At 42.0% G+C, this 24,645-nt stretch overlaps 2 protein-coding genes across 4 annotated transcripts; both read left to right on the forward strand.

Moving 5' to 3' along the window:
* Positions 1–1,358: 1,358 nt before the first annotated feature.
* Positions 1,359–7,814, forward strand: wbp1la (WW domain binding protein 1-like a). Its single transcript, XM_041050582.1, has 4 exons — positions 1,359–1,560; positions 2,918–3,020; positions 3,660–3,821; positions 5,790–7,814. The coding sequence occupies exons 1-4, from the start codon at positions 1,498–1,500 to the stop codon at positions 6,254–6,256; spliced, it is 795 nt and encodes a 264-aa protein (XP_040906516.1). The 5' UTR covers positions 1,359–1,497; the 3' UTR covers positions 6,257–7,814.
* Positions 7,815–8,180: 366 nt separating this feature from the next.
* nt5c2a (5'-nucleotidase, cytosolic IIa) lies at positions 8,181–23,050 on the forward strand. Of its 3 annotated transcripts, XM_041049914.1 has the most exons (19): positions 8,181–8,229; positions 9,179–9,300; positions 13,894–13,967; positions 15,540–15,657; positions 15,787–15,882; positions 16,319–16,410; positions 16,827–16,884; positions 16,980–17,073; positions 17,189–17,242; positions 17,396–17,479; positions 17,664–17,705; positions 17,993–18,100; positions 18,272–18,338; positions 18,816–18,986; positions 19,089–19,140; positions 19,716–19,776; positions 20,089–20,265; positions 20,384–20,602; positions 20,639–23,050. In XM_041049914.1, exons 2-19 carry the CDS (start codon positions 9,200–9,202, stop codon positions 20,651–20,653), a joined length of 1,683 nt encoding a protein of 560 aa, XP_040905848.1. In that variant the 5' UTR covers positions 8,181–8,229; positions 9,179–9,199; the 3' UTR covers positions 20,654–23,050. The 3 variants fall into 3 exon arrangements, with proteins under 3 accessions (XP_040905848.1, XP_040905846.1, XP_040905847.1); XM_041049912.1 differs by having other exon boundaries at positions 20,384–23,050; XM_041049913.1 differs by lacking the exon at positions 8,181–8,229 and adding an exon at positions 8,239–8,349 and having other exon boundaries at positions 20,384–23,050.
* Positions 23,051–24,645: the final 1,595 nt, after the last annotated feature.

Genomic DNA, 24,645 nt, shown 5'->3' on the forward strand with positions numbered 1-24,645 from the left:
ACTTACTATAAGGTACACAATGTGCAGAAAGCAAGAGAACTGGGGGGAATGTTCAGCTCATGTTTGCCTCAGGGCCCTCCCAGGTGGTTAATCCAGCCCTGCCCCGGACAGGTTAGTCCATGACAGATGATAAAACAGCACTTTCTTTGTCACATTTCTTTTGAATAACAAAGATTTAGGTGGAAGACTTAAAAGACTGAGCTTATTCAGAGTTCAGGAATATTCATTCTCGGGGAGTCAAAAGTCAGATGGAAGCTTCTTTTCATCCATGGTCATGGCTGTATTGTGAGTGACTGTAGGAGGCTCCTCACTCTCCTCTCTGGGATGTAATTTTAGCATTTCACACACCTCCATGGTGGTGAACACTGTGTCCTTCTCCTCTGGCACTGGTCTGTGGGAAACAGAAAGAGTGGAGCAGCACTTCATGAGGCTCATCCTAGACAAGAATAAGGTACATATGAGACCAAATGACATGGTACATGAGCAGTATACAATACATGTGGTCAAGTAGTGAATCATTTTTAAAGCATCCGTCTGAATAAACGAATCACAGAGACCAGTTAGGAGAAGCTGTGCGTCTGCTTATTCATGCAATTATCCAATAGCCAATCATGTCGCGGCAGTGCATAAAATCATGTAGATACATGTCAAGAGCTTCAGGAACTGTTCATGGCCTAGCTTGAGTATTTCTGAACCTGCTAACCTGCATGGAGCCAAATAAAAAAAAAAAAAATGATGACAGAAACATCTTGTTGATGAGAGGTCAGAGGTCAGATTGGTTGGAGCTGTCATGGTCTTAATATTACAGTGTGTCTGAGTATTGTTGCTGACCATGTCCATCCCTTTATGGCCACAGTTCACCATCCTCTGATGGCTTCTTCCAGCAGGATAATGCTGGAGGAGATTTTTTTCCCATTGTAACTACTTTCTACAGAAGTTTTTCTACTACCAGAGATCAGGACATTGCTACCAGAGAGAGACATTACCACTCAAGTTTTTAAATATAGTTTTTCAACAGTGTGAGCACTTAAAGAAATTATTCAATTCACCTCCACTCTGTCAGGTGGTGCTGAGAAAATGAGAAAACAGCACAAATGAAAGACCCGAGTGATTAAATACCTGTTATTAGTGGTGATTATATTTGTAACGATAATATTTCCCATCCAATCTCTACATTTTTTCACGTTCCTTTGAAAATAATTACTCTTGAACGTTTTGATCAAATTTACCCCGCCCGCCTAGAGACAGATGACACACACGTCAACGAAACCATTTTAGAGTGACAACAGAAGAGCCAATCAGTGTTCGTGGAACGCCTACATTCCTAAATGGACCAATGAGAGAGAGTCAGAGCGATCTCAGGGAAACAATTGTTGAAATTTAGCTGGACTTGTTTTGTTTTGGTTAGCCATCGAAGCCGATGTTTTCTTTTTAACAATGCAATTGTTAATTAACAGTTCAGTAGTAAATAAATATTAGTCTCTAACTTTTTTGGCTATGGGGTCACTGAAGTTCAACGTTGGACAAGAAGAGTCAGCGACGACGACCACAGTGTCAGAGGTAGCAGCTGGACGACGTTGTTTAACAGGGTGGCAGTTATATAGCTAACTACATAAACTTAGCTAGCCTGTTAGCTCAAACGTATTAGCCAGATTTTGACTTGCCAAATAATTTTCTTTCATTCTCTGGGAGCTCACTGCGGGCTTGTGGGTTGAATTTTAAAAGCTGTCTTCCTTGTAGGCCAGTTATTCGCTCCAACAGTTAGAAACACGGACACTGAAGTTAGCAGTGAAATAGCATGAAAATAGCATGAAATGGCAAGTTAGACCTAGTTGCTAACTTAGGTAAAGTTAGCAGGGATGGGCATTAGCACACGTTTTGGTTTCTCTTTAACACACAGTAATGCAGAGGATTAATGCTGGCTGGTCTCCTAACGCAGCTAGTTCCTTAACCATCGAGGGCTGTCAGATACTAGTTATGACGAACCCGAAAAAAAGGCTAATGAATATGATTGCATAATGATTGCTGAGATATTAGTAAATTATATCTTTAAAGCGGCTAGTTACGTGGCACCATTTACACAAAGGTCGACAGGGAATAAACTTGTTAAACTCATTAGATACATCCTTTAAAGAAAAAAAATCAGATTTACGTTTTACTGCTGCTAGTGATCATTCTTGTGGAAAACAGACGGATGCATTAGAGAAGTATTGAGAGATCAGCTGTCAGGGCCAAACAGACAGACTTTCAGTTTGCTCCTTGAATCTTTTATCTCTTTATCTAAATATGCTCAGCTACAGGTACATAAATATAGCTGACATTTCTAATAAGGTCAGAGAAAATGCTGTAAAAACATCAGGATTGGCGCTATCAGTGAGGTGTATCCATTCATTACCCAGGGTTGCATTAATGGGGTCAAAGTCATAGTTCAGACTATAAAATAGTGCAGGTCGGTAGGCTATATGTATGAATCAGGAAAACAATGATGAATGGAAGTGACATGTTGGAATCTAATTTTACCGGTTGATAAGCTGTTTTACGTATAAGAGAAGAGGAGACTGTAGAATTAGTCTTTGCTTTCATAGCATTACACCTTGCTGCAGATAGAAATGGTAGTACAGTGTGTCAGCACGTCTGCTGTAGTGTCTGTGTGTCTTACATAGTTCCAGTGTTTACTTGGGAAAGATTTGACATCTGATTCCATTGGCTCTGCTCAGCTGGATCCATGCAGTTTCTGGGGCGCTGAGCTCGAGTTTTGGATATTATGCTTATGCTTGCAATGCCACAATGTATTTTGTTAAGTAACATTTAAAAAACAAACAAAAAAATGCCCAGCTCTTATTATCACTGTGTTTTGTCTTATCAGTAGCTTCCTCAAGCCAGTGTGTGACCGGGTGGTATATTTGTGTATTTACAGGCCAATCTTGTGTGCCAAGGAGTAAACAACCAGAGCTACATCTGTGAGTTGGGTCATTGCTGCGGAGAGACACAGTGCTGCAGCTACTACTATGAACTGTGGTGTAAGTTACCCAGCTCAACTTTATCCTTTCTTAGTGAATTTGAATGGTTCCTTCTCATGACATTTATAAAGTGATATGAAGCAGGAATACAAAGAACTAAAGAAACTAAAAACTAATGCACAGACATTTGTGCATAAATCCATACCATACTGGTTCATACGCTTCATGTTTGCTAAATTTTTTATGCCATCTAACAAACAGTAGCAGAGCAGATGTTTGATAAAGGTCAGGACAGGTACCAGTTAGGCGAGTGGAACCGGGCCCTGAGTCTAATCTGTCACTTACAATCTCCACTTGTTTACTGTTTGTGCTGCAGACAGACAGACTGAAAAAGAACTTGAGATCCTTCAACCAGTGAAGGGATGTTAATAGTAACCAAGACCGGGTGTCAGGTCTCACTGCTTTTTCAGCACTGACCTACGATGCACCTAAGAAGCTTGGCTTATTTTGTCAAAGAAAAAAGTTGAATAAAAATGTGTTCAGGCCACAGCAAACTAAGGTATCAGAAAATATTGTTTTGTTTGTCAGTGCTGAAGCTCAGATTTTAACAGCTATATAAAAGAAAGACTTTGCCTTCTTACCATTTGTCAGGTTGTGTATTGAAGGTGTTCTGCCACATGTACTGTGGGCTCCCTACAGGGTTCTGGTTGGTGTGGACTCTGATCATTATCCTGACATGCTGCTGTGTGTGTCAGCACTGGCGCTCCAAGCAGCGCTTCCAGCAGCAGCGCCGGCAGAACGAGATCAACCTCATCGCCTACAGAGAGGCCCACAACAACTCTCAGCTACCCCTCTATCTCAGTGAGTAGCTGTGTGGCTGGAACTGTGTCTGGCGTGCTGCTGCCTCTACACATTCCACACATAGTTAGTCTCCACCTCTCAGATACATTACCAGCCACACATCATACATGTTTGTAAATAGAATGGGAAATTACAGACTCTATATGTCTGAATTTGTCAGTCTGTCCACTGAGATGCGGACAAGTAGAACTCACCAATAAAATCTGCTGTTCTAACTGACTGGTGCTGATCCACCTCCTAATACAAGTTTCCCTTGCAAACTCCATGGTCACCACACAAGACTGAAGTTTTTCTGTTTTAATAGTCTTAATACAATGCTCAAATGCCCATACGTACAACGGAAGCTTAAAACAACTTCAGTGTAAGGTGTCAGTCTCTGAAAATGTGTTGTGAAGTTCAGCTCAAAAAAATATGAGGCTTCAGCATTTTGAGCACAACAAATCAAGGAGATGTCTCCAAAAGTTATGATCTTTTTAGTACAACATTTCTGCTTTGTCTTGCTAACCCTTTACCAAGGTTCTGCATGGAAGCGCTAAAAAGACAAAGTTTTGAAAATATGCTCTTGATATGTCTAAGCCAGACCTCTGAAGCTGCATATTATCTTCAGCTGAGCTTAAGAAGACATTTTGCTTAGACAACTGTGGATTTTGTCCTCTGTGACATTAAAATCACTTTAATTTACTCTCTGTAGCCAGTATGAACAGTAAGGATAATTACAGTGGCCAATAATTCTTTCAACGGTCATTTAACAATTGGTGGAATACCAGGTCTTCATTATTCGCTCAAGATCCTGGTCTTTAGCTGTAGATCCACACATATCACTGCTGTCTTTGTGCTTAACAGGTTTGGCATATATTTATTTCATCATTAAAAAGGTTTGAAGGTGAAATATTTTTATGCTGTAGAGTTAGTAAGGGTGGCAGGGCTGATGGTGGTGTAACAGTAGAACTTCATATTCTTTTTTTCGTCAGTCATAAAGTAATGTAAAGTTACATTCATTGTAATTTTTTTCCTTTTTTATATTTACATTTTAAAAGATTATCAGTTAATTAAAATTAAAAACATTTTCACTGCCAAAGCAGAAGACAAGGACATGCAGTGTAACTGTGGTTTGCTGCAGTTCCTGACTGACTGCTAAGAGGTGCCTCTGACTTTTTAATGAGATGGAGTTACACAAGTTTGCTGAACGCTCGTGAGGGGCTGTGCAGATTGTAACGCACCTCCTTGCTATGTAAGGAGGAGTGTCAGCATGATTTTCTGTGCTCACTGTGGGAGTCCTGTTGATGAACACTGCAGCATGAAGCTGTTGTCTGGTGTCTGTCTGCTTTAACTCGCTGGACTGGATAAAGTTTGGTATTACTGATAAGCATGTCACAACAGTATTTGCACATCTCAGGATATCTGTCCCACCTGAGCAGGTGTCTCCAGCAGCTGCACTAATGTTAGCTAGTGTGAACAACACACCCATTGTGTGGCTAAGGTATGAGTCTATAAAACCAGGAAAAACATTTGTCTTAATTGTTTAGATATTTCCAGCAACATGATGGTTGGATTGGAGTGGTTTTTGTGCCCACCTGATGAGTCTAAGTCCAATATTCACTCTCTATTCTCTAACTGTGTCTTTTTGCAGCTAGCAGGTAGTGCACAGCTTTTTCTCAGAGAACAGCTGCATCTCCAAGGCTGATGAGAGAGGAGTTTTCAGGATGGAAAACCCTACACAAAGAGGCTATAAAGCTCTGCAGAGTTGGAGTTATCTCTCTCTGGGTTTATCACCACAAGTGGCCCCTTTTCACTTTACATGTCATTTGGCCCAGTATTAATATTAAAACAGTAATTGGTGCTGCTTTAAACGCTATATAATGTTGTGTTGAGTGAATGGAATGAAGCTTGGTTCCTTCAGTGCTATCACTGGACTAGGAATGAGTGAGACACTGACATACTTGTTGTTTCCATTGTGTTGTTCTCCAGGATTCTTGCCCAGCTCTCTGCTGCCAGCCTATGAAGAGGTCTTTGACCGCCCAGCCACACCTCCTCCTCCCTACACCCCTCCCCAGCCAGAACCTGCACCAACAGACCCACCTGAGGAATCTGCGTGCCCTCACATGGCTGTCTCCGTCCCCAGTGATGCAGATGCAGCGCTCCCCGCTACTCCAGAAGCCACGCAGACCCACCTCCACAGTGCTTACAACCCCAACAAGGACTCAACACCGGGCAGGTACCGGCGCTTCACAGGGGATTCTGGGATTGAAGTATGCGATGGTCAGGAACTGTGGGATCAACACGGCTTTATAGAAAGAGAGGAAGAGACTGAGGAACGGGGGATAGGGCACGTGGAGGACCCATGTGATCGCTGTGATCCTGGTACCTGTGAACACAGTGATCCAGTCATTCATGAAAACACAGATGAACACACAGAGCCTCAGTCTCAGAGGTAATCCAGAATAATGACTTTCAACCTGCAGAAACAGAACTCTGCAGCAGTCACTGATGCAATCTTATACCTTTGGTGCTCAGGGGTTTGGTCTTTTAGTACATGTGTTAAGTTTGTCTGACACCAGTGTGACAGGCCTGGAGACAGAGTAAAGTATTTGAACACTCTCCAAAAATTTGAAGCCAAATCATGTGAAGTGTGGTTTGAAGCAGAAAGTGTGTTGTTGTTTTTTTAATAGATTAAAAAAAAGCTTTCAAGTATTTATGACAGCCAGAAAATCAGTGGTGGTCAAACTCTAGCTACTGTGTTATAAGAGGTATAAGGTTGACAAATGTATATGGTCAGATCACTGAACCCGAGCAGCTATGCTAATCTGATGCTGCAGTCAGTGACAGAACAGTCACAACAGCTCCTTTAGTTAAACGAGGCACTGTGACTCAGAGAAGAGTTAACCAGAGGTTAAAGAGAAGGACAGTGCAAGTGGGCATGAATAGCATAGCTGCTATAACATAATAGCTAGAGCTTGACCAGTACTGATTTTATGGCTGAACTGAGCAGATGATCTCACTTCAACTTACTTTTTCTGTGAATGACAAGCTGCAGTATCATGAGCTGCCTTCAGTCAAAGCCAAAGCCTGCCTGAACCAGCCTCCATCCGGTGTGTGCAGTACAGCAGATTACAGTCCTCCTTCACTAGAACTAACTCATAATATCAGGGTTTATTGTACAATATTCTTGTAGAAAATGACGACAACATGGCTGCTTCATTCAGAAGTTCATACAGAAAAAAATCCAGTTGTGCTGCAAAGTGTTTGTTTCAGCATACTGTTGATTGTACATTGATCCAGTTCCTCGTGCACAGGATTCCTTTAGTGAGTGATCATTAACCCCTGTGAGTCTCCAGTCGCCTGTCACACTGGTGTTAATGAAAGATTCTGATGCCATAGTGCCATGATGTGTAGCCTTATGTAGCCTTTTAATAGAAATATTTAGTTGAACTTAATCAAAGCTCTGGAGTCTCTTTGACTTAGAGCTGATAGCTGAGTAACCCGTCAGTGTACTCAATAACACATTCATCCTTATTTAATCCATGTACAGCTGTGTTTCCTTGTAGTTTGCCAAAACGACCTGCACACATTGAATTTGCTTGAATATGCTGTGCACAAACTGTTACCAAACTCTAGAAACATAAATATCTGAACATATCAGCATCAGTATGGTTATCCTGAAAACATTTGTGTAGGAGGGAATTGTTTGTAATTCATAAGTGTATGTGTGTATACAAAGGGAATGACTGTGGTGCAATTGGACGACACACTCCGTGTATACATGTGTCAGGCTGTTTGGGAAGCTGACAGTGAAACCTGAACCTTACAGTGCACTGAGGGAACTTTGCTCCAATTGAGTCAGTTGAGCACTTTTTCCACATATGCAGCATTGAACAGTGGTTTTCAGCACCTGGTGCTGCACTCTGTAAATATGCTCTTCATTATCTGCCAGAGAAATTATATTTTTCTGTTGCATTTTGTATAAAATATAGTTAATAAAAGTTATGGAGAACATATGGCTGCATTTATTTGGTAGGATTGAACACTAAGTCTACACTTACAACTTGTAATTTAGAAACCGATCACCTTCAAAAAGCTGTCATGTCATACACATTTTTATTTTAGACAGGCATTTTATCAGCTTCTGCTCTGTTTCTGTGTGAGGGGTTCTTTTGGCTTCCTCTCACCCTGAAGAGCTGTGAGGGGTCCACATATGTCCAAAGACAAGATCCTTACTGAAACCTGTTGAAGGATAGAAGCAGAAGAAGAGGTTGGAGGAGGCCACTGCGTCCAGCAGGTGGCAGTAAAGTGGAGCAAAGACGGGGTCCTTCTGAGTTAAAGGATGGAAGGAGGACAAGGAGAAGAAGTTGCAAAGATGTGCGCATGCTCCGTACATTAAGTCCTCCACCGACGGACCCCGGTAGAGACGGTAAGTGTTGTTGTTGTCTCTGTGCCGTTGTTAACGGCCTGTGAGTGTTTTCTCGGACTGCTGTGAGACGTGGTCCCTGACTCGGAGAGCTGGCTGCAGCTGTGTTGGGTCAGTCCGCAGGTACGTGAAGTTACCGAGCGACGGCTGGAGGAGACGTCCAGCTGTTAGACGGACGTGTCCGTGGAGAGGGTTTTTTAAATTATTATTATTGTTCTCTAAATGTTGTTATTTCTTTGTGGAACCAGAGACTCAGCGGCCCCCTCACCGAGCTGCTAATGTTAGCCGCCACCGCGTCTACAGGACACCGACCTAACTTTAGCTTAGCCTCCATTTTCCTTTTAGCACTAACGTCAGGCCAGACTCTGTTCCCCGGTGTGAACTGTAACACAGGACACCGTCCTCACATCAAAACCTTTGCCATGTCTAACGGTGGTTGCTAATGCTGTAACATACAGTAAATGAAGAAGTTTCCAAGTCCCCCCCCCCCCAAAAAAAAACTGATCAAAGTTTTATCACATCTTATTTTGACATTCCTGACTGCCAGCTGCTTTGGTGGAAGATCTACACCTATTAGATACCACACTTATAACATCTTGTTTAAAGAAATGTTCCTTGGTGAATCAGATTCATGTCATGTTTAAAGAGTCAGTTTTGTTGCAGTAGTTTGGTGTAACTTTGTCTTCAGACTGTTTCAAGAGTTGTACAGCTGAAATCTTGCTGCCTGCAAGTCTGTGCCTGTAAATCAGTGTTTTATCAGAGCTCTGTTAGTCCTCACAGTTTGTTTTTCTTCAGGATATTTTCCCATCATGCTGCAGTTGTGAGTAGACTGGTTAAAGGTCTATAGTCAGTCTTGTGTAGATAAAGGCTAGAGTCACACAGCCTGACTGACTGTGTTTAGTGTGTGTGTGTGTGTGGTTCTGGGTTTACTGAGCAGCTCTTTTCTTCCCAGAAACGGTTTTAACGGTTCAAGATGACGACTTCGTGGAGCGACCGTCTGCAGAACTATGCCGACCTGCCGGCCAACATGGACGGTGTGGCCATGAAGAAGTATCGACGCGAAGCCCACCACAGGTACGTGGTCCTCAGCCAGCCAAGAGTGCTGCTGATGTACTTAACGCGGACAAGTCCTTCTGTTCCTGACGCAAAGTTTACGGTCACACCAGTGTTACAGTCTGTTTTCCAGTTTCTGATGTGTGTGTTATTGAGTTTTGTTTGGTATCAGATATTTGTAAAGCATCAGCAACTGAGTAATCTTTGTTGTTTGGTGACGGTCTAACATGAACCTGAATTTTCGGTAATTATGAAAGTAAACTAGGAACCCATTTAAAAAATGACCTCTTCTTATAGGCAACAACCACGCTGTGTTTTTATTACAGCTTTCATAAAATAAACTACTGGTAAATAAGCAACATGCTTGATTTGTGAAACATAGGAGTTTAGATGAATATCACAGTTTAATTTTCTCTATAAAATAGTAAAATTTGCACTACTAAAATCAGTGCAACTAAACACTACATAGTTTACCTGCCTTCAATATCTTTAAATCTCATACACGCCTTACCTCTACCCCCAGTTCTCCCATCAGTTTTAATATCCATATCCAAAGCCATTCTTAAATATGGATATTAGAATTTGAAATCGAATGAAATGGGCTGAAAACACATCTCAAATCCTATACCCAACAGTGATGTCACAGTGCACTGAACCACCCTGAGCTCACCTGTCCATCACTGCAGCAGGGTGACAAGTTACACCATTACAGGTTTGGCAAAAACAAGATGACCTGTTTCTGTTACGTTGCTCTTTAACGCCATCCTTGTCTTTGACACACAGTTTCGTGTTTTGTAATTATTCTGCCCATTTTAGTTCAGTGACAATTTCATGTTCTCACTGTTGTGTGTTGCTGTCTTGTTATGTTTTGTACTGTTGTATATTTGTTGTTTTTCATTGATTAAAAAAGTATCAGTCCAAATTCTGCTAAGTTCTACAATGAGCCAAAGATATCAGTCATTTAGTTTGATCTTAAGAGACAGGACAGATATGAATGCACAGAGAATCTCGTCTTCTGCAACTGACTAGAGTCACAAAATCCCAAAATCAATTCTTGTATCTTAATAAATAGCATTAGTTTGCCCGCACTGCAACTGCTGCAACAGTGAAAGAAAACAACAGATCTCTGTGAGCACACAGTGTACCAGTAGCTGCTAACTGATGTGAGCGAGGAAGAATGTAAAGTAATCTGCTCCCTATTGAATGAAGACAAGAGTTTGGGTGCTTTTGGGTTCTAGTGATCTCCTTGGGAATATGCAGCTTTCAGGGGTTTTATTTTTAGGCTCTCACAGAAGTCAGCTGTGTGCTCATACCGGAAGGATTTTGCTCCACTGCAACAGGAAACAGAACCGGAAGTCAGTATCTGACTGAAACTTCTAAAGCCATAAAGTTACAGCAGTTGTTTTCAGTTTACTGATTATTCTGTCAAATAACTGGAAAGAATTAGTGTTAAAGCTCTTACAACCTCGGATTTACCTGTGAAAGCATTACTGATATAATACTGATGCTGACGTTTATTATACTCTTTGGCCTTTAAACCTTTAAGGAACCTACTGACTACAGTGTGTCCATAGCACCAAGTTTTAAAAACTGTGACGTACTGGAAGCTGACATCACCTGTCTGCTCAGATTCCTCGTCTTGTTGACTTTGTCTTTAATCAGACAGTTCCTGACATTTTCTGACGTTTCAATACGCAAACTTGTGCATGGGATCAACTCTGGTATTAAAACTTTTCAAACGTTACCACACCAGGTCCGGCATAATGAATGCTACAGTTTGTTCACCAACTACTTGGACTCTTTCTTTTCATGCTGGTTGGCTGGATGGGGCTCCCCTTGTAGGGTGGGTGGGCCGGGGGGCTGTCTGCCGACATCCTTGTGCATCCCTCTGTATATGGCAGTAGAGGATGTGATACAAACAAAAAAAAGACTTGCTCATCAAAAAAATTCTCCATAGCACCGCTAATGGTCAACGGCTCCACAGGGTACCTTTAAATTCCAAAAACATCTCTAGGTGAAGTTTATCAGGAGCTTTCAAGCATTGCACAGTCTTAGATATTCCATGTTTGGACCACTTGTCCATATTTGCCAAAATGTGTAGCTTGACACTTCATGGAAGACTGTGTGATGTGGTAGAAAGCTCCAGAACAAGTGAGTTAGGCTTGAGTCATCGTCGTTTTGTCAACTGCTGTTTCCCAGGCAAAGAACGACTGGTCGAGCTTGAACACCAAGTGAAGTTTAAAGTCAAACGGTCTGAGCATGGTAGTTAGTTTCCACCCCAGGCTCCCTTAATTTCAAAATAAAAGCACACTTTTATCAAAGCTTGCTTTTCCCAATCCTCAGAGAAGCAGGAAAGCTGAATGAGAACTACTCAGATCCATTACACTATAACAGCATATTAACCTGGATCAGATACATTGCATACAAAGAATGGAGCCTCAGTTCTGTGAAATGTATTGAAAATAACTGCTTTGAAATGTCAAATGTGTCTGTGTTTATTTTTATATGTGTGAAACTGAGACTAAAATGAAATTGATAGGAGGAAATGGAGGCAGGAGTACTGAGTTGCAATAGAATATAGATCATTCACTGATGAAGACATGACATGAGTGGTAACAGGCATCTGTGAGTTCAGTGGTAATACGACATGTATTCTCTATTACAAAGCTTTCCAAGGGATCTGGCCCAAAACCATCCTGCAATGAGGTATGCCATCCTTTTGTTGTTGAAACAGACTTCGACTACTGACTAAACGACTTCTTTCGTTTTGATGTCCATGATGTGAATTGACTCTCCATCCAACCCTCATGGAACTCCATTCATACTGACACTGATTGTGAGTCGGGTTTCTCCCCGTGGAAACGGCAGCTGGTGGTCATTGTGATTTCTTGGTGTGAGCTCCTTCTCTCGCATTTCCCTCGTCCCTGCATCTTTTCTTTAATCCCCATCCGTTGCTGTCAGTCTGATGTCATCTCTCACACGCCATCTGAACAGATAGTCAAGGCCAGTGTGCGGTCCGAGCAGAGTCACAGATTATATGTTCACGCTGTGTATAATCTGTATTTCTGCATATAAGCAGTCATTCATGAGTGAGACTTGATGTGAGTCACTGCTGGGCAACAACTGGGTGAGGATGTACAACTGATGTAAACAGGCGATGTGAAATGTACATCGGTGGAGTCCTTCGTTTTTTACTGCAGGTTCTCTGATAGGCTTAAAAATGTCTAAATGATACTGGACTTTGTCTTTAACACGTCTCACACTGTCAAGTTGAAAGCTGAAACGATTAGTTGATTAATAGATAAGTTGATTGACAGAAAATTAATCAACTGTTTTGATAACTGATCAGTGACTAAAGACATTATCAAACAGCTGAGCCAAACATTCTCTGAGTCCAGCTCCTGTCCTGTGGATTTGCTGCTTTTCTCAGTTTTATATAATGGTAAACTGAATAACTTTAGGCTCAGGACTGTTGATCAAACAACAAAAACCACAATCAAATAATCGAGAAAATAATCAAAGGTCAATGGTAATGCAAGTGTTCATTAGTTGCAGCTGCAGTCGAGTCCCGAAATCTAAAGTCAAATGCTTTGTCACATTTTTAGTCGTGTTTGTTATTTTTGATTATATTCTTAGTAGTTTATTATGCCCACCTAGCTAAAAGTAATGTAAGCTCATTCACGAGTCCTGTAATGAAGGTTCTGGGGTTCAGTTTGTGTTCACATTGTTTAATAGAGGTGTTGATTCAGCTGTGTGGTCATGTTGGAGGATGTAGTTTTTGCTGCTGTTGAACTGTAGTTTCTTATACTGAGAGGTGTCTCAGTTATTTAGCTTAACCTGTTTATACCAGCGAGGAGAGGCTTAATATTAGAAACATCTCTCTGTATGACACAGTACAATTTAACTGCAGCCTCTAAACAAAACATAAAGTTGAATCGACCCAAACTGAACATTTGAACCTTCATGAAGGAGGATTCATCACAGGACTGTTGCATTCGTTTTAACCTCGTGGACCTAATAAACTGCCAGCTGAGTGTGTCATGTGTATTATTTAAGTTATCATTGTGCTGATTTAATTTGATTGTGATGCTCATCTAAAAAAATCCACACACACAGCAGTGAATTTGGCAGTACATGTAAAATCTACACATCAGAGATGATGGCCTTCTTCTCTGTGTGTGGCACAAATGATAACTCATTATGGAGAACATCCTAATTTTGTGTAACGGCTATCTCGATGACATCTCAGTTCAGCTTCTCAAATTTCTGGGTGTTTCTTTACTTCAGACGCACTGATCATTGTATAGATAACCCTGTGGGATTGCATGTCTGTTAGTGCTGTGGATAAGTTTTGTGTAAACCACTCATGTTAGGTTGCTCAAACACAGCCTGCCATGCATCAAAACCTGTTCCCCAACAACTGTTGCTCAGTCAGACCGATAAAATCCTGCTCCTGTGTTTGTTTTCTCCTGTAGTTCTAGCTCTGGCCCTTTTTCTACTTGAAAAACGTGGTTTATCTGGTACTCACTATGAATTAGAGGGGTTTTGTAGGAAGTCAGTGTGAACTGCCAGCTGTCATGCATTCATTGACCATGCACTGTTCTCCCCCTGCAGAGTGTTTGTCAACCGAAGCTTGGCCATGGAGAAGATCAAGTGTTTTGGTTTTGATATGGATTACACTCTGGCAGGTAAGTGCAGTTTGAGCCTTTTTGGTATCAGCCTCGATAACACATAAAGGTTTAGCTGCTTACACCATGATCTGTGTGTGGACTCTGAACGTCCTGCCTCTGATTGTGTCGTTCTCACTGATACAGGTCAGTGAGTGATTAATTAAAGTGGGGATCTGATTTTAAAAAAGTGGCAGTGAGCGAAAGAGGATGCACTCCATACACTCCATATGTGCCACCTTTCCAGTCCTATTTGATTCTTTCTTTGTTACACACACTTTAAGTCCTCACATCCTCTTCATTTGTTTGTTCATCTTCTTTCATTTGCTCAGTTTATGAGTTAAAGCGGATTCTTCCAAATTCACAGCTATGTTTTCTATAAGTTGCAATATGTTCACAACCCCACAATTTAAAACAAAAAAAAAACAGTGCTTACCAATAATCATTTTTTCTGCATAGAAATAATGAAATTCAGAACCACTTTGATCAGAAACTGAGCCTCAGTTTTAAACGAGCTTCTCAGGCTCAGTTCTTCTTAGCTTTTACCCCCAGACTGTGTATTGCTTTGACCAGGCTTGTACAGTTTTCTCCAGTTTTTAAAGTTACCAACACGCAGCCTTTTATAATCTAATGGGTCAGGCAATCAAAGCTGTGGGTTCCTGGGGACGCCATCCTGGCCCTGGTTCACTGGAGCACCCAGTGTGTAACCCAAGTCGCTGCCGTCCAGCTGTGGGTCAGGATATTCCTGGCCTGAATGCAGTCAACACTGTAATCCTACACACCATGATAGGAGGAGGGGGTGAGGGTGTGAGCAAGGGTTAGAGCAATATGAGTTTCTAACAGCTGATAGTATGTGCCAGTAAAACCATTGATCTTCTACGGAGCAATAACCCGTGCATTAATTCTTCACCCTCTGTTTCTGCCTGTGAAACAATGTGCTCGCTCATAGTGGTAACTATTAGTTTTCTCTCCATAACAACAAGGTCCTGACTTTGATAATAAATGTTATTCTTTGTCACTTTGTAAATAAAGATTGGATTGAACTGACAATTCTCAGTTTCATCCCTGCTTCTTAGAATGTGTTAGTGGATATTGTTTGTCGTCACAGACACAGAAACTGCTCTCCTTAGAGTCACACACAACATCCTGTTACAGGATGATTGTGGTGAAAGCTGCATTTTTTAATTTTTCTAAACTGAAGTTCTGCTTTTGACACCACTGATCATACCACTTCATTAGATCGTCTGAGGACGTGGGTGACAATAACTGATACACCACTCGAAAGGTTCTCTTCTGATATATCAGACTGTAACTTCTCTGTATCTACTGGAGATAAAATATCAGACTGTGCTCCTCTAACCTGTGGAGTTCAATACAAATAAGCCATTTATCCAGCCTGTAACAAGCAGCACTGAAAGTTATAAATGATCTTTTTGTTTTTTCTAACAAATGTGTTAAATGCTTCATATGAAGACATGAGACACACAGCTCTCTGTGTAAACTCTCTGTGTAGCAGTGTTTTTGGTGCACTGCCTTCACCAGGGTGATTTGTGTGTTGTGAACATGAGCCTGTTTCCTTGTCTGTCTGTACAGTGTACAAATCCCCTGAGTATGAGTCGCTTGGCTTCGACTTGACAGTGGAGCGCCTGGTGTCCATTGGATATCCACAGGAGCTGCTCAACTTTGTCTACGACCCCTCCTTCCCCACCAGGTTGGTTCACAGAGCTCTGCCTCTGTGGGAATCGGTTTGAATACTGACTGGATGTTTGAATCGTCACTCTCAGTTGTGATTTCTGTGTCTTATTGTCTGTCCTCACTCACCTGTCTCTGTTCTTCTCAGAGGTCTGGTGTTTGACACAATGTATGGCAACCTGCTCAAAGTGGATGCCTATGGGAACATTTTGGTGTGTGTGCACGGGTTCAACTTCTTAAGGGGGTGAGTCCCACTATCATCATCTACAGTACAGTCCTAGATCCTTCCTCCATCGCTCATTTTAACAGTGTTCTGCAAATTAATCACTGACAAACTAAGAACCTACCACCAAGCTAGCAGCACTGAGTATCACTTAGACTGATGGGAATGTCATTAGTTTTGCGGGTAATTTGTCATAAACCAAAGTTGGACACACTGACTTGAATGACATATTTTATCTGATGATGGTGCTAGTTAAACAGTCAGAGGATCACCAGAGTTATTGCAGTTTATCCTGAGAGGGACATGAGTGAGAGTTGTGTCGAGTACATGTCAGTGAAAACCACACGTGAGCCTCATGGTGGCACCAGAAGAGAAGTCATCAGGATGAGCAGAGTTTGTGTCGGTCTGTTCCTGGTTTGTCCTCCTGTATTCATGTATCTCTACTCACTCTGCACAGACCTGACATCAGAGAGATGTACCCCAACAAATTTATTCAGCGTGGAGACACAGACCGCTTTTACATTCTCAACACACTCTTCAACCTGCCTGGTAAGATGAGACATCAGCACAACTACTCCACAACTTTTAGAATCTTATAATTAAACACTGAGTATTAAAGCACAATAAAATCATAATCTAACATTTTAAGGAGAATCAGCAGGCTTCAGGTACATCTTTGATCAGGCTTGTGTTCATTTGTTTGAATAATCATTTACTTTATAAGATAATAGATTTTTTTTTTTTTTTTTTTAATTTAAAAAGTAAAAACAGTTACTCATGTTACCAGAACACAAAGTGATTTTTGATTTTTTGTCAGTGTCACAGCCACCTGAATGTGAAAGAAGTGCTTGAACTGGATTCAACTGTGAATCTGGTTCCACTGGTTTCTGTACATAGTTGATTGGTCGTATTGGATGCATGTTGATATTCAGCTTTACAGTCAGTCTCACTGTCCTCTTCCTCAGAAACCTACCTGTTTGCTTGCCTGGTTGATTTCTTCAGTAACTGCTCCAGATACTCAAGGTACTGCATGGTCACTGTTAAACCCAGAGCTCTGACTGTCTTTCTGTCTGTGGGAAGTGATGCTAATGTTACCATGATTTTAACTGTGTCTGTAGTTGTGAGACTGGCTTCAAAGATGGCGACCTTTTCATGTCCTACAAAAGCATGTTCCAGGACGTCCGAGACGCCGTGGACTGGGTTCATTTCAAGGTCAGTATCCTTCATATCCTTTCCCACATGAAGCCCATGTCCAGGCAACTGTAGTCCGTCTACCGCTCAGTTCGTCCTCAGCTCTCAGTCCACTGTTGTTTCTTTATTTTCACAGGGGTCTTTAAAAGAGAAAACAGTTGAGAACCTGGAGAAGTATGTGGTAAAGGATGTAAGTATACTAATTTGGACTTGGTGTATAGTTTGGGGTGATGAATACTGTGTCACTCTGTAGTCGTGAAACAACAAATATTAGCTAAGACTAATTTTTTTTGCTGTTGTTTGTCTGCGTTGTTGATGTTTGTTGTGTTGTTCCTCCTCCAAGCCGAAGCTTCCTCTCCTCCTCAGTCGCATGAATGAAGTAGCCAAAGTATTCCTGGCCACCAACAGTGATTACAAATACACAGAGGTGAGATGAAAGTTCAGTCGAACATGTTAATGAACGACTAAATCAAACCAGAGCCTATGTTCCTTTTCTTGTTTCTGTAGGAAAGCTCATCACCTCCTGATTCGTTTAGACAGCTGCTGATAATGCCAGGAGATGTTCATCATTTCCGTGTTGTTAACACAAAACCTCTCTTGTCATCCCACAGAAAATTATGACCTACCTGTTTGACTTTCCTCACGGCCCAAAGGTAACACTAATGATCAATCAGTCATGGTCAGATAATGTGTGTGTTGTCAGGAGCCTGAGTGGATGTGAAATCGACCACAGTGCTTAGAAAGTTCTACAGCAGATATGTTTTGATGTTCTATCCTATAGTTGATGAGATATTTCAGTCTGGGCGATGGACTGACTGACAGAGCTACTGAATGTGGACACTCCTAAAATCATACCACCAGCATACATGGTGCTGTACATACAACATATGATGATGCTGGTGTATGTGTATGTGTGTGCGTGTGTGTGTGCTTATTGCAGCCGAGCACACCCCATCGGCCCTGGCAGTCCTACTTTGACCTAATCCTGGTGGACGCCCGGAAGCCTGTGTTCTTCGGAGAAGGAACTGTGCTGCGGCAGGTTGACACTGTGAGTGTGTACTATGGAAGCCTGCATGGACAGAATAGCATGCTCTGCTTATATTTGAGGGCAGTTAAATGTTTAAAATATAACTTTTTTTTATGTACAAAGTGTGATGTGGGTCAATTAAATTTTTGCTGCGTAAAGATCCATAAATATTTTGTTCTTGGTTTCTTTCAGACCACAGGTCGGCTGAAGATCGGCACGTACACTGGACCTCTCCAGCACGGCATCGTTTACTCCGGAGGTAAATAAGAAGCCACCTTAACACAGCTTATTGATTCCTTAATTTGCCTTAAAAAATAATGCAACAGTCCCACAAACAACCATCAGAGTGCAGGCACGTGTGTCTGGAAGTGGTGTTTGCTTATTTCTCATAAATTTGTGACTGAGCTTGAAGAAACTCATGTTAAACATTCTCTATGAATAACACAGGAGTAGAGACGTGATGTGCTGAGTCATAAACATACTCATTAAACTGAAGTGTGGACAGCATTACTGCCTCCACCCTGTAATGTAACACCCTGTATACTCATACATGAGTATACAGAGCATTATCACAAGCCTGAGCAACCCTGATGTGTAGAACAGGAAATGTAACAGGAACCCTTGTAGAGGCCCGAATCTCAGCTTTAACTGCAACTCAGTATAAACCCATCATGGATTATTGCTTTAATAGGCTTTGTGGATAAAAGTGCCCCACATGGCATATTTCTGCTCCCAGGGTCTTCAGACATCGTGTGCGACCTGCTGGGTGCTAAAGGAAAAGACATCATCTACATCGGAGACCACATTTTTGGTGACATTCTCAAATCCAAGAAGCGTCAGGGCTGGAGGACTTTTCTGGTGATACCTGAGCTGGCCCAGGAGCTGCATGTGTGGACTGACAAGAGCTGTGAGACTCAACACACACACACATACACACGCACACACACGCTGCTTATTAGAACCATCAGGAATGCACTGTGATGTACTAATTCCAGTTTTTGTTTTTCAGCCATATTTGAGGAACTTCAGTCTCTGGACTGCTTCCTGGCAGAGCTTTACAAGTGAGCTCCTCTATGTTAAGGCAGCTGTTTGTTGTGTCTTTCAGTGTGTCCAGTCAAAGGAAGTTCTTGCTTTTTTAGACATTTTAGTCAGGAAAGATTTAAAAAAAAAAAAAAAACTGTTAGTACAAAAGGAATTTATAGAAACTGGTTCCTGACATTGAAAGTTTTAGGAAACACACACATGCTTTTATAAATGAAAAAATTTAGATTTTTCAGGAATGTGAAAAAATGTCTAAACACGTTTTCACGTTGTCATTATGGATTATTGAGAGTAGATTAATAATGATTTATCCATTCAAACTTAAACCTACAGCACAAAGTGCAAAAAGTGAAGGCGTCTGAGGTGATGGTTTACAGTTTTATTTAGTTTCAGTGTGCACACTGTCTTCCAGTGTGCACACTGTCATTTATTATCCCTGCTGTCATGGTAACACCAGTAGAAGTAATACCTGGGTACTTAACATACAGTCTGATTGTGCTTTAAATTTTTTTCATGTTAATTCATATCCATGTACTGGTGACATGACCATGACTGGTTTTTAGCAGATCACAGTACACTTGTGTTGTGTCCCCAGGCATCTGGACAGCAGCAGCAATGAGAGGCCTGACATCAGCTCCCTGCAAAGACGGATTAAGGTACAACTTCCTCTGACACACACACACACACACTTCTTCCTCCTGTCTTTCACTTAGAAAGAGCTCCACTGGACACAGAAGGAGACCACTATGAGAGTTTGAAGGATAATTGTGTAAAAATGAAAGCTGCTGATATGTCGTTTGTTTGTATGTCTGTGCACAAGACTCAAAATGTTAGAAAAAAAAAATTCCTGCAGAGAAAAGTTTTGTCTTTTGCCGAAAAAAAAAAAAAAGGATGAATCATGGTGGACAAACACAGGACAAACATCAGAACATGAAGTGTTCTCATGCATGTCTCTGTGTCCTCTCCAGAAAGTGACACATGACATGGACATGTGCTACGGCATGATGGGAAGTCTGTTTCGCAGTGGCTCCCGTCAGACTCTGTTTGCCTCCCAAGTGATGCGCTACGCCGACCTGTACGCCGCCTCCTTCATCAACCTGCTCTACTACCCCTTCAGCTATCTGTTCAGAGCTGCACACGTGCTGGTGAGATTCATTCACAGCTGCTGCTCAGAGGCGGGGGGCGTCTGTGCAGCCCCTGACGTGTGTGTCTGTCATGTGCTTTTCATTCACGGCACGACATTAAAACGCTTTTCCCTCCCAGATGCCCCACGAGTCGACGGTGGAGCACACCCACGTCAACATCATCGACACAGAGTCTCCGCTGGCCACGCGAAACCGCCACGACGTCGACTTCAAGGAGATAGAGTGCAAACGGCACCAGCTGACCCGATCCATCAGCGAGATCCAACCCCCCCACTTCTTCCCTCAGGCTCCACAGGAGATCACCCACTGCCACGACGAGGATGATGACGAGGAGGAGGAGGAGGAAGAGGAAGAGGAGGAGGAAGAGGAAGAGGAAGAAGAAGAGTAGATGGAGGGAGAAAAGCAGTGGGGTCTCTCATCCAGTTCATTCGGTTTTAGTGTTTTCGGTCAGACTTTTCTTTGGTTAATAGCTGCAGGGCTGAGTCTGGCTGTCAGATCCATTTGCTGGCTCGTTGATTCACTTGTACATGGGTTAGGGTTAGGGTTAAGACCAGGACCTGGTCTTGTACTTGATAAGGGACTACTGTACATTCAAATGGTCTTGCCACATCCCTGGCGACTGTACCTGTCCACAGGTAAATCAGATTTATAAAGTGAGTTTAGATTCTTGTCCGTTCGTCGTATAAGATCCAGGCAGTGAGAGAGCGGCAGAGAAGAGCTACCTGACTCAGGTAGAGCAGCTGTTTGCTGTTTGCTCCTCCTGGTTCTTCTGGGTATGTTTTCTGCTTTTGTTCGGGCTTCGTTCAGTTTATCAGGAGCCACAGCTCTTTATGCATTTATTCATTTGTACTGTACACACTTCACTGCCCTGCTGCTTTCTCCTGCACCGTACCTCTAACTTTAAAAACATGCTTCACCTTAGCCTAGCTTAGTTCTTGTCGCACACACGGTTGGGACAGCCACATTCATCACATCCTTTGCATTACAGGGACCACACTATTTTTTGAGGCGTCATTTTATCTCCCCACTTCCAAAGACTAATGGTCCAATGTATGAGATGTGATGACATGTGGACGTATTTTAGAATGAGTAAAATTCAACAGAAGAAACGGTGCATTAAACGGTGCAACAAAACTCCATCAAACTTTCATCCCATTTTAACTTTCTTGAAAAGAAACATGAATTCTAGGATTTTTACATGTATTGTGTGTATTAAACCAGAGTCAGTGCTAAAACAGTTTGATTTTCTGTGTTGGACGTCCAACTGTGGGGAGCGGACGCCAACAGGAAATTGCTGACACCTTATCACATGCTGACGGCCTGCATCACTTAACCTCACAGCGTTGTACAACAGGACCACGTTTCTCATATTCCACAGAATCAGAAAGACTGGTTGCCTAAGGTTAATGGCCCTGACGTCCCTGCTGTCAAACAGTCAGGCTGCCTTATGTGTTTTTAAAATGACTGCAGGAGTAATGTAGATGTCACGGCCTGCACAGTGAAACGGTTACTGCCTTATTCCTACAGTGATACAGTGAGTGTGAGTGAGAATGATTGTTAAAGAATATATTTTGAACAGGAATGGTGAACAGTTTTCTTCTCAAGCAGGACAGGCGCAAGGAAAAATAAATGGATTTAAATGGAGTTTATGTCGTGACTGAAATCAGATTCAAAATTTAGACATGGTCACGTCAGCGGTTTAGACGTGGATTGTAACTTAGAAGGAGTTTGTTAAATGACTTAATTTTGTAATTTTTATTTTTGTCTACATTTAGCAACGGTTAAACTTACGAGATAAGTTGTAATGATGAGATTAGTCAAATTATTGACCCTCTGTCTCAAAGTTATGACTCCTGTCATGGTCTTCTACAGCAGATGTAAACCTTGGTCTGTCTGCTGTAAACATGCTGTTACTGTCACAGGACAAGTGGACTGTGCTGCTGACGGGCGTCTCTGTGGGGCCTGTCTCCGCACTAATGTCATCACAGATACTGCCATCAAATGCAATCGTGTCTCTTTTAGTAAACTTGATAAGGTTGTTTTTCTTTGATTCTAATCTTTTTTTTTTATGTTACTGCCCTGATTTTTAAAGGACCTGTGATTTTAACTGTTTTTCAAATAAGTCTGGTCTGCTGGAATGACACACCGTCATGATTGTTACGTTTTGTTGTGTTCAGTCTGCTGTTTGTGTGCGATGATGAGCCTCACACAGATTTAAATGGTTGGAGCTGACCTGTCCTGTTTGGACCGGTGATACCTTTTCTCCCCCAGTTGTGGGTCAAAGTTGAAATGTCCTGCCGTCATTGAGATCTGCGTGCAAAAGGACAGTTGATTGTTTGACTTATCTCTGCCCCTCCGTTTGCACCTTGAGATGTCTTATCTTGTCATTTGAGTACGGGAGCAACAGGAGACTGTGTTACACTGCTGCTGCTGTTTTTCAGAGCGGCCATGTTTGAGCGTGGACGCCCCCAAAGCGAGCAGGACCAGTTCAGTGTACTTATTCACATCATTTCAGATCTGCTGTGCATGCCTGTTTTAATGACAGCCATCACTGACTGTCCGCTGCTTTCAAAGCTACTTTCAACTTTGATGATCAGACATACTGTAAAGTGAACCAAATGAATGTTTTTTCTCTTTTTTTTTTTTTTTTACCAGCAACAGTTAATGCATGTGTTGAAGTTGCATTTTTTTCTTTTACGTGTTGCCTTTGTGTTGAAGAATGCTGAAAAGCCGAGACGGTTTGAGTCGTGACTGTTTGTAATAAATTTTCAGATCTGAAATTGCAGCCGGGTTTTGTTAGTTACTCATAAAATTCCAGTATCCTGTTGTACCATTTATATCTGTGTGTAATTATTGTTTATGTGCTCAGAGTCACATCAGACTATAAAAAAGCTGTTTAGCATCAGAAATCCTGATTTTCTCATCAGCACACCAAACTCTGCTGTGCTGTTCCCAGGTCTAAAGTCTCGTCTCCAAAGACCTGACCTGAAGGTTTACTTTTGGGAACATTTATCCTTATTTATAACTGAGATCAGAAAGAAAATATATACAAGAAAAGTGTAAACGCTGTGTGTCTGAGGCCCTAAAAGGAAATTCAGGATATATTAGGTTGTTCCGAACATCTCAGAGCAGTTGCCACAGTTCTCTTGTGACAACTGTCTGTCTCAGTGTCTTCTGTCTCTGTCTGTGATCCAAGACTGACTCCATGATGCTGAGATCAGAACTCCGTGGAGCCCAGATAATCAGTTGCAGGACTCCTTGTTCTTCTGAAAAAAAAGTTCTTTCTGACTCTTGTGCTGCTGCAGAATGAATCTGAGGCCAATCAGATGTCTCCCTGATGGTGCAGATGATGGAGAAGAATCTGAACATCTAAAGAGCAGGAGAGAGAGTGGTCCTAACTTGGGAGGAGCATACAGCACTTCAAAGGTGAGCAGAGATTCATGTCCGCACACACACACACACACAGTATGAGAGACATCTGTGTAATTTTAAGTGTCTGCACACATGGAGTCTACTGGCCAGTGCTGAAGGCCCCACAGTGTGTCCCCCTCTTATGTGTCCAATCCTGAAGCCCCTCAGCCTGCTCATCAGCTGCAAACTCCCCGTGCAGTGGTGTCCAACACGTGCAGCATTAGGTAAGAAGCCTCAGAGAGCAGCACAGCCTCAGGGACACTGTCAGGGTCAAGCAGCTGTGCGTCCTTCCGGCTGCTGATAAGTTTGTCCCTTTTGCTCCTTATCAGAAGTCTGAGCTGAGGATGCAGCCAAAGAAAAGGCTGTCGCTAGTGATTTCTTAGCTTTATGGAGGAACACTTTTCATTGTCAAGTGTCAGTGGAATAATCAATGTTTCTCCCTCTTTAATTAGCCTACGATCCATTAATGAATGGATACATTTAAGGTGGAGCCTCATTTCATATTAAGGCACAGTGCTCACACATCTTTGGTTCTTAGTGTGAACTCACAAAATGGAATCTGTAAATGTTGAAGCAGAAAACCAGCTGAAGTGCATCATTTAAATGAAAATTAAATAAACTTGCAAGTAGCTATGTTTGTGTCAGAGCACCTGGTGCAACTCTGAACCAGAAATGTGCTGATCTGGGGAGATCCAGGAAGATGAGATCACCAACGCGTTCTTGATTAAACATGTGCTTGTTGTTTGGATGGTGATGACCTCCTGCAGCATCCACTGCCAGGACCTGCTCCATCCATAAAACCGCAAAAGCTCTGGACTCTGTGTCTCTGCCAAAAACCTTTTCCCCAGTGAGTCATTTCCCATCTCATTCAACAGAGAAGAAATTTTCTCTAACTTCTGCCACTGAAGTTAAAGAAATTCCTGGTCTCTCATACAAATGTAAAAACGACATTAAGTCTCAGTGAAGGTC

Source organism: Toxotes jaculatrix, chromosome 11 (genome assembly GCF_017976425.1).
Source record: "Toxotes jaculatrix isolate fToxJac2 chromosome 11, fToxJac2.pri, whole genome shotgun sequence".
Classification (NCBI taxonomy): domain Eukaryota; kingdom Metazoa; phylum Chordata; class Actinopteri; family Toxotidae; genus Toxotes; species Toxotes jaculatrix.